General features: G+C 44.5%; 1 protein-coding gene across 1 annotated transcript; it reads left to right on the forward strand.

The window, feature by feature from the left end:
- The first annotated feature begins 516 nt into the window (after positions 1–516).
- On the forward strand, positions 517–10,042 carry actr1b (actin related protein 1B). The gene is made up of 11 exons (XM_056588300.1): positions 517–713; positions 1,430–1,494; positions 1,612–1,687; positions 2,292–2,417; positions 3,173–3,297; positions 5,753–5,969; positions 6,366–6,458; positions 6,808–6,982; positions 7,295–7,356; positions 7,566–7,606; positions 7,902–10,042. Exons 1-11 carry the CDS (start codon positions 666–668, stop codon positions 8,002–8,004), a joined length of 1,131 nt encoding a protein of 376 aa, XP_056444275.1. The 5' UTR covers positions 517–665; the 3' UTR covers positions 8,005–10,042.
- Positions 10,043–10,464: the final 422 nt, after the last annotated feature.

Genomic DNA, 10,464 nt, shown 5'->3' on the forward strand with positions numbered 1-10,464 from the left:
TCGACATGGAGGGCAACATTTAACTAAATTAACTCGACTGGTCAAACTGACCGATAAGTTAATAATAAAGTTAACAATAACACCATACAACTCAACCCAGCATGTTCTCCCTTTCTCTACCTATTTTAATTATGACAACCCTTATTGATAATTTGTGGCAACCAAATAATCAGTAATTTAATCGAAATATCTATCTGTCATCCGCCCTTACTAGTGTGGTCTTTCTTATGGACAAACTGCACACAGTGTATTCATTTTTCATTATTCAAAACTCTTTGTTAAAAAATGATATGGCTTCATGTAATTTATTCTATAATATATTAGAGTTTGACTGAGAAACTAAGGAAGTAATGAAGACCGTTCTTATGGTACATCCACGGGTAGACAGAATCCTCCATGGATGTATAATAAGGAAGACGCTAAAGGATCTGGGATTTGACAGTGAGCACGTGGACGTCCATATAGAGCACTGCGATTGGCTGTTTGGTGTGTCAGTCATACCTCGCTGGCCTGGGTTGTTGTGGTAGGCGGTTCCACACAGCAAAGGAGCGGCGACCAGACATCCGAGTCTACAGTACTGGGACGTTTTTAATGATTATAACGCCGAACTGGAAAGGAAATAAAACGCATTTTTATAGAAAAACATCTTAAATAACTATTCCGCTATGGAGTCCTATGACATTTTAGCTAACCAGCCCGTTGTGATTGATAATGTGAGTATTGATGATGTCATTCATCCACACCCTAACTGAGGCCGCTAACGTTAGCTGCTTATTGTGTTGCTCTGCTAGCGGGGTTAGCGCACCGGTTTCAGAATTATGGTTTATATTGCTTGTGCCTGCAACACGACAGTGGTGGTGACACAATCTCGCCCCATGTCCCCTTAACGTTCAGTCCAAGTGGTGATTATTCATCATCTCTGAGGATCGACATAGCAGCAATATTAGCTAACTTCTCCTGCTAACGCTAGCAGATGCAGTAGGCTGGTTGCTAGCTCAGATTATGTAGAGGACAGGTTGATCTTTATCAGCACACACACAGACATATTTTATGCAAGATTGAACATTCTCTGTTTTGTCAGACGTTGGACATTCATCTATAAATTATACAAATGAAACCCTGGTGCATTCCTGAGTTATATTTTAAAACCGTGGCCGTCCTGGGCACACTGTTAATTATCTTTGATTATGTTATTTGGCAACCATTGTACAATTGAAGACTGTGACTTGTGAAAAAGAGCAGGATTCTGGCTGATGACTAGTGGCCCTAGGCTGTGTCTTATGACTCCCCGCTCACTACATCATGACTCTCCTTCACAGACTAAATACATAGTTTACAGACACAATCTGTTCCCACTGTACGTGTCTCACTATTTTATAGTTTGTCCTAAAAACACTGTTTAAATTGTTTTCCTTTTCCTTCCTCCTAGGGTTCTGGGGTTATTAAGGCTGGGTTTGCAGGTGACCAGATCCCAAAGTACTGCTTCCCAAACTAGTGAGTGACTTCCCAAACAGCCTTTCCTAAGAGCAAGATGACATTTACTAATTACCCATAAAAATAATAATATCATTATCAGATCATTAACTGTGTGTGTGTGTGTGTGTGTTCCAGTGTGGGACGACCCAAGCATGTGCGCGTGATGGCAGGAGCCCTGGAGGGAGATCTGTTCATCGGACCCAAGGCAGAAGTACTGTTCCTACTCTATTAAAATGCTGTCGCTTTCATACTTTTATCTATAACTTTTCATGCAGATGAATTGAGGGGCTACGTATTGCTCCCTAGTAATGTACCTCCTATTACCCACAATTAATTACTTCCTTTATGTTCTTCCTATTGTGCTTAGTGAGTAATGCATAAAACGGTAACTTCAATATATTACCTCAACTCCATCCATTTTTATTAATGACAAACTTTAAAAGTTAAGATAAAAAACGGTCAAAAATAGACGTGTTCTTTTAAGACCTTTTCTGTTTTCCCTCTCACATCTCCATTTCCTAAGCTGCTAGACAAGGAATCTTGGGGGGGGGGGGGGGGTTTAGACGAGGAATCCTGACGGGGGGGGGGGGGGGGGGGTTCGTGTTCGTGTGCGTATGTCTGCGTGAACGAGAATGTCAGGGAGAAAGAGTGCTATGAGGGGATGAATGAACAGAACGATATTTATATTTAAAAATCGCAAAAATAGATATATATTACCATGGCAACGGAGGCTTGTACTCCTCGCAACAAACAATCGTATTGAATTTGTATTAACTTATGTGTGTGTGTGCGTGTGTGTTTCCCTGCCCCACCAGGAACACAGAGGGCTGCTGTCCGTGCGCTACCCCATGGAGCACGGCATCGTGAACGACTGGAACGACATGGAGCGCATCTGGCAGTATGTCTACTCCAAGGAGCAGCTGCAGACCTTCTCTGAGGAGGTGGGGGGCTCCTGACGGTCTCTCCTAATGCCCTTCCTCGTGGCTCGGCGAGGCTCTTTACTGTCCATAGTCTTCTGCCTCATTGTCTTTTCTATGCCATAGCCCTTAAAAGGGAAATGTCCAGTCACCTGTTTTCTAAACTAGTAGGGCCTTATTTACCTCATGGGTTGACGCTCCACATTGGCCCCCATGTTGCAAAAAAATATTTGTTTTTAGAACGCCCATATGAAGCATTACTCTCTATACTGGAAAATAGCTGAGTCGCCTTTCCTTTAACATTCATATTCTATATATTCCATATTCATTCATGGTCCATAACATATTTATATCTAGTCTATGGTCGTGTTCTTATGCCTCTTCATCGAGTCTCTGTTCCAGATTTTTTTCCAAAGTTATCTTCTTAACATCTCTTCCCCGAGAAGTTTTTGATAATGTCTTCATCCCGCATTGTCCCTCTTTTCAAGGTCTCTTTTAAGTCCTTTTCTGTTCCATAGACCTTTTCAGTCTCTTCCTTTCTAATCTATAGGTGTACGTACCTGCCCTCTCTGCCATCAGTGCTAGTCAGTGCAGTTCCTCCCACTGAATCACCATCATTCATTTCAATCTAATAAAAAGGTGTGTGTGTGTGTGTGTGTGTGTGTGTGTGTGTGTGTGTGTGTGTGTGTGTGTGTGTGTGTGTGTGTGTGTGTGTGTGTGTGTGTGTGTGTGTGTGTGTGTGTGTGTGTGTGTGTGTGTCCGTCCTCTCCTCCGTGCAGCACCCTGTACTACTGACGGAGGCTCCACTGAATCCCAGTAAAAACCGAGAGAAGGCCGCCGAGGTGTTCTTTGAGACCTTCAACGTTCCTGCCCTCTTCATCTCCATGCAAGCAGTGCTAAGCCTGTAAGTGATGAGAACCTACTCTTCTGGCTCTCTGTCCATACCAGCGGTTCTTAACCTGGGGGTCACGGGAAAGGTAGAGCCTAAATTACGTGCATAAAGGTTAAGAACCTCAGCTGTGTATATATTACGCATGTTTATAATGTGTAGCTGGTATATTACGTATTTGTGCTGTGAATCTTCCTCTAATCCCATTCGGAATTTCCTTCCTTGTTGTATTATTCAAATGATATTCAAATGTTAAATGCTCAAATCCTAGCCCACGACAATAAAATTACAAATCATTGACTTTAATGGGACTGTACACATGCAACACGATTTCTTATATGCGAAAAGGTGACATTAATTGTACCGAGGTAGATATTTTATATATCATTGCTAACATTTTGATATGAATATATCCGTATAGCCCATCACATTTGGGTATCTTGGTCAGTCTCGTTACAAGTTGTAGGACATGAGGGTACACAGTATTTTTTTACTGCGTCCATAGTGGTAAACTACAGTCATAGACCTGTAATTATTGCCATCTGTTGTATGTATTGATCATTCATCCATAATGGTAAACTACAATCATAGATCTATAATTATCGTTATCTGTTGCATGTTTTGATAATTCATCTCGATGGCAGTCGCAGCTACAAGCAAATGTGTAATTGCACCTCGGTAGATGTATACCGGTGGCTGTTGTATCGCAACAGCCACCTAAATACATGCATATATTTGACATAGTTCCGTGTAGAGAGCTAGGGGTGAAGGGAGCATGGGTACAGCAGCACCATTGAATGCTTCCAAATTTCAAATGGATAATTTCATCACAGTTGGCACACCGGACGTGGCTGTTGTCTGTCTGCGTGAGCCGTATTCTGACGACCTTGGCATTAATTGCATTCACACTTAGCCGTTCAGCCGTGAGAATGAGTGAGTGAGTGATGCATGCAGTGCTCAACTATTGTTCTTCATAAGTTTTATTCTTTCTTTCTTCTTTACTACTTTTATTCTCTACAAACGTTTGTACCCATCTCCTTCCTAAATGTTTCACCTAGAGACTCCATTCAAGTTTTAAAATATTCAGAATAGCTTGGAATTGCGTGCTTCTTTTCAGTTTTTTTTTAACATGGGAGTCAATGGGAGGACGGCGGTACCTCAACTCACAATTGGTTTCCAACCATTTACATTTTCTTAAATGGTGTGCTTGTTTACATTTTTTACTCCACCTCGACTTTTGAACTTTTGTTCAAATCCCTTCACTTGCCATTTAACTTTTATTTACGTCTTAATCTATTTGGTTTTATTAAAAAAAAAAATCAACCTCACTTTGCACTCACCACATTTTCTGCAGGAAATGCATTTTCTAGTTATTCATGTTATTGCATTGAAAAAGTGCTTTCACACCTGCTTTAAAACATGCATATCCATGCAAGGGAAGAAAGTAGCAGAAAGTAGAGTGTAGCAGGCAGCTCATGAAAGGGGATTGTAGACCTGAAAATTATCACGAAAAAAATTGAAAATGCATGCAGACATAGTTTAACTTAGTTTCAGTCTGATCTGCCAATGGTTGGGTTGTGTTGTGTTGTTATTAGATAATTGCTTTTTGGAAATACTGAAGTGGTGTTGATGAGTTGACCTGGGCCGCTGACATTCGGGGGTGTTGCGCAAAGGCGTTAAAAATGAATCAAACGATTTGACATTTCATTTACGAAGTACGTTTAGTCATGCATCCAGCTTGTTGTGCAAGTGCCTCTTCCGGAGCCTGTTGTTTGTCTGCTTTAGGCATTTGAGGAATCTAGAAGCGGAAATATCCATGAAAAACGATAATGAACCTGTTTACTTTTATTGGACAAAATTGGAATACAGCTGTGCAAACACCACTGTTTGAGACCCTTCAGCTCTGATTGCTTTGTGCATCGGTTATTATAATAGCCCTGAATTATTATTTCATTCATGGCATCAACAACAGTCAACACTTCAACGTAGCGACAAAATGTCAACAAAGTGTTGTGGTGTGTGTCTACCCGCCCAAAGGGTATGTCAGCAGTCTGTCAGGGTCTGTCAGAATGAACAAGCTGTCTCCCCTGCCTGCTCCTGAATGTGCACTGTACGCCAGTAGTCAGCAGATACTAGTGCTAGTCTTTGTAGTGGCTAGGGGGCCTAAAGGACCTGCACACCCTAAACCATTCACCATATGGGGCCTATTAAATGGAAACCTCATTTAATTTCGTCCTTTTGTTTTCATGTAAGGCTCTTTCTATGCCCATGCCACGTCTACGACCATGACAGTACAGTTAGTTTTGAAGGCACATTTAAACGACACAATCGTGCATGCAACTTGTGACACAATGATGAACAAGGTACCCTCCTCTTCCGACTGTGGCTGATGTATTTATTATCTTGTTGGCACTGTTCAGTCGGTCCATTCTCCCATCTAAACTTGCCCCCCCCCCCCCCCCTTCTGAAGGTACGCCACAGGCCGGACCACTGGCGTGGTCCTGGATGCCGGGGACGGCGTGACCCACGTGGTGCCCATCTACGAGGGCTTTGCCATCCCCCACTCCATCATGCGGGTGGACGTGGCCGGGCGCGACGTCTCACGCTACCTCCGCCTGCTGCTCCGCAAGGAGGGCTACAACTTCAACACCTCGGCCGAGTTTGAGGTGGTCCGCACCATCAAAGAGGTACGACCCCCCCCCCCCCCCCCTAGAGGGTTTTAGCCAGGGTTTCTTATCCGGCTGTGTGAGGCTTTCAGTTGACCCTTGGGTTGAATAGAACTGATTCTTGCTGTTGTGTGTGTTTTCGTTTTCTGTTGAGTTTCCGTGGACTTGACTTGGTTTCTGTTTACCTTCTGCTTTGGAGACTACTTTCACCTTGTCTTTTTTCATTTTCTTTTCTTTGGAGACTTTCGCCCGACTTGTATCTTGTTTCGTTGAACCTTGTCTCTGTTTGTTTGGGGGATGTTTTGTCTTCTTCTCCCTTGACGCGTTTCTTTCGACCTTGCGGTTGTTATGTTTGTTTGCCCAGGTATGGGTCTCGTTGTTTGCTCCATAGTGTCTTTGTGTGTTCCCCTTGTACAGAGAGCCTGTTACCTGTCACTGAACCCCCAGAAGGACGAGACGTTGGAGACAGAGAAGGCCCAGTACATTCTACCCGATGGGAGCTCATTAAACGTAAGTTTGATTTCTAGGACGGTCGCCAAAGGGAAAGTACATATTTGAATAAGGAGAGTTTATTGAAATGAATGCATTTGCAAACCAAAACAGTCCTCTCCAACGCCGATTAGTAAGAGAAGAATAGACGATAAATTTGGATATCAGCATACAGTAATGATCTCATCCTATTTTAATACAGGTTTTCTAAGGTTTGGCAGATTAATGCTTTAGTGAAGGCCTAACCAGTCGATGATTAGAAAAACATTAGAATCTTCAAAAATATCTCTGAAACATTACCGCGGCAAATCGATCATACACGTCAAGCTCAGCTGCCATGATCAGCTCCCGTTCCCCCCCCCCCCCGTAGATCGGACCGGCCCGGTTCAGAGCTCCCGAGCTGCTGTTCAGACCCGACCTGATCGGAGACGAGAGTCCCGGTATACATGAGGTGCTGGCCTACTCCATCCAGAAGTCGGACATGGACCTGCGCCGCACGCTCTACTCCACCATCGTGCTGTGCGGAGGAACCACCCTGATCAAAGGTGGGCGTCTGCCCGTCCCACCAACCCTCCCCTGGGCGTGAAGGACCCCTGTTCCTCTGGGTTCCTTCCTTCCCCAGGGTCTCAGTGGCGATGTTTGGGCAGTGTTTGGGGGTACTTTTGTTTTTTGTTAAGTTTTAATATTGATTATGAAAGGGGTACCTAAAGAAGAAATATCTCTGAGAGCAAATCACAAATTAGGCTTTGCCCCTTGAAGGATGCTCTGATGTCTGACTATTGAGGTAACCCTCAATTGGGTATTGAATGAATATGCTTACTTTAATAACAAACCGTTCACGGGATCTCGCCCCACAGGCTTTGGAGAAAGGCTACTAACGGAAGTGAAGAAGCTGGCGCCTAAAGATGTAAAGATCAAGGTGAGTCCCGGTGGCCAGTCCATCAGAACCCTGAATCCTAAACCCCTATTCCTGAAGGCACCACCCTGCTCGTGCCTCGTCGCTACGTCTCCTCATTCATTTATTGTGTTGTTGTGCGTCACCTGTCCCGCCGCCACATCCATCAGCTGCTAATGGGCTTAGCGGAGCCCCGAAGTGTGTAATCAGCAGCTCTCTGATTTAATTTGCAGATCTCCGCTCCTCAAGAACGACTCTACTCCACATGGATCGGGTAAGACTGTTACCCCACACAACCCCAACTGGCTTTGCTATACTTTGTATATTGTAATTATAGCTCATTTTTAATTCTTATGATTAGCCTGGCGCCCTAAATTCCTGTGAATAAAGTGCATCTTATCTTGTATGGATATAAGCCAACACCACCATAGTCCACACATGGAATGCCGGCAAATAGGACTCCAGTGGGTTTGTCCCTCTTTTGATTGGCTCACCCCGTGGCCAGAGGCGGGCTCTTCGTTTTGCGGTTGACCCGCCCTTTAATGGTCGTCTGACTTCCTCCTTCACAGAGGCTCCATCCTAGCGTCGCTGGACACCTTCAAGAAGATGTGGGTGTCGAAGAGGGAGTACGAGGAGGACCGGGCGCGCGCCATCCACAGGAAGACCTTTTAAAGAGGGGCCCCCCGCCACCCACCCACCCAACCATCACCCCCCCCCCGACACTCAACCCACCCCCTCTCAAGAACTACCCCTCAACACTCCCAAGTCATTCAGAGGGGGACACCCCTCCCCCTCCCCTCACCACGTGACCCGTGATCATCTGATGGGAGACCCTCTGCTTCTACTTCCTCCTCCTTCTCCTTCTCCTTCTCCTCCTCCCTGCCCCCCAGCTCCTCCTCTTCCTCCTCCTCCTCCTCCTCCTCCTCCTCCTCCTCCTCCGCTGCTGCTTCTCCTTCTTGCTATTTTCTCCAAACAAAGCGCCGTGCTCGTGCCTCCAGGGTTGGGCAGAGGTTTTGTATTGCGCATGGGTTTATTAGGCCGGACGTCAGCTCCTCCCCCCCCCCCCCCCCCCCTGTGGTTTGACGTCCTGCTCTGTAAGGTGGAGCTGGAGGTGGAGGGGTTTAGCGTACGGTCCAACATTCGCGTGCAGGGCGAGGGCTGCCCCGGGCAGGGGGAGAGGCGTTCTGTACGGTTAGCCACCTGCTTCTTTGTTTAATGATGGGTAGGGGAAACAACGACAGTCTCATTCTGTGGTCCCAACCTGAAGCATGGGACGGGGTGACTCCTCTTCCCTTTGCCCGCGCCAGCCCTCTCGACGAGGACATTATCAACGGAAATATCATCGAATATTAATAAGAAGTCAATGTTTTTGCTACTGTAAAAAAAAAAAAAAAGGAGAAAAAGTTCCATTCCATACCGAAGAGATTGATTTGATTTCTTTTGTTTTTTTTTCATTTTAATATGTTGATTTCAAGAAAAACCGGACGGTGTCTATTTCATAGTTTATTACTTTGTATTATTATTATTATTATTATTATTAGTTTGTTTGCATTTTAGCTTGGAAGGATCAGAGGTAATGAGTGGAATAGGTAACGCTAGATGGCTGGAAAGCTTGGTAAAATACTGTGTTGTTGTACTTGTGGCCTATACACGCCAACTACGCACAGCTACAATTCCTTGTGTAGTTGTCTAGTGAAAGAACTTCCATTACACGTATTCATCCCTCGTTCGCGCGCACATTAGGGGGAAAAGGTTTTTAATTGAACTTGCCGGTGTCCTAATCCTTTGTAGATCTGACCATGTGTCTCCCACATAATTTGGTAGCGCAAGCTTAAAAATGTAAGAAATGCCTTTTTTTATTATTTTTTTGTTTCGGACTGGATCTCTACTTGAAAAGAACAGTCTGAGCTCTGTGCTGAAGCTCGTGGGTCGAATCAAGAGCTGACACTCAAAGATCACCCCTCCGTTCTGTCTATTAACAAGTTGTTTTCTGCACAGCCGCATGTGAGTTATTGTACACCGATATAACCCCCACCGCCAGCCCCCAGCTACCCCCATGTGTCTAAATATCGCTTCTACTTTGTTAATTTATACGTTCTCTGGAATCTGAAGGACAAAACGTATCGGGCCATTTGAAATAAGTAAAGTATAGAAGTATAGAATAGCCCCCTGACCCTTGCCCCCCCCCCCGTCCTGAACCACAACAGCACATCAGAAGACGTCTCGTAGTTATAAGTGTTATCCCAGCCCCTCTCATATCTCCCTCCAACAACAGTGGGTCACTTCCCTCATCATCGCCATGCATCTGGGAGGCAGTGAGGCAGTGGACATCCGGTCCAAACCGGTGTCTTCACGGTTCAGCTTCTGGATGCTCCGCTCCTCCAAAGGTTTCTTAATGCATCAGCCTTGGCGCACGGTGGAGCGATCGTCTGAAACAGCCACCACCACTACAATGACAGCGACAACAAAACAGACTTCAAGTGTACAATACTGTTATTCAAGTGTTGCTTTTACTTTTTCGTAAATTCAGTATAATAAATAAGTTAATGGCTGCTGCTTTTGGGTCCAATCTTTGGTCTTTTATTTGTTGGCATGCATTTCTCTCTCAGCGTGTATTCCTATTTTATCTTGTCTTGACCCAATAGTTTCTTACTATATTTAATAGAAGATGTGCATTGTTAATCCCAGTCTGGAAATTAGGGTTTCACAGCAGAAAGTACAGGAGAATAATTTAGTACGTTAGCGTAATAGTACGGCATTAAATAGATGAAATGCCATTCATCTGTAAATATATATATCAAATATGACAGCTTGAAATGTAATTCATTAGCCCAGGACTCGATTATGCAGCATGTTCAGTTATCAAACAAGCATTCGCTTTTTCTGGGTTTAAATGGATGGATAAGTGAACAGTAAATCCGAAGAGTGCCTGTTAGCTCGTAAATGATGTGTGACGAGATCGGATCTGAGTGCGCTTCTGGGCGTCTTCTCTCGAACATGCTCCTCTTGTATTATTCAATCAATGTGTCGCAATGCGATTCGTTCTGTTGCCACTAGATGTCAGTATTGCAACCTAGACTTGAGGCGAACAACGACACGTCAGGGACAGATAGCCAATCTTGAGGTCGTAGC

The sequence above is a fragment of the Gadus chalcogrammus genome, chromosome 4, assembly GCF_026213295.1.
Source record: "Gadus chalcogrammus isolate NIFS_2021 chromosome 4, NIFS_Gcha_1.0, whole genome shotgun sequence".
Lineage (NCBI taxonomy): Eukaryota > Metazoa > Chordata > Actinopteri > Gadiformes > Gadidae > Gadus > Gadus chalcogrammus.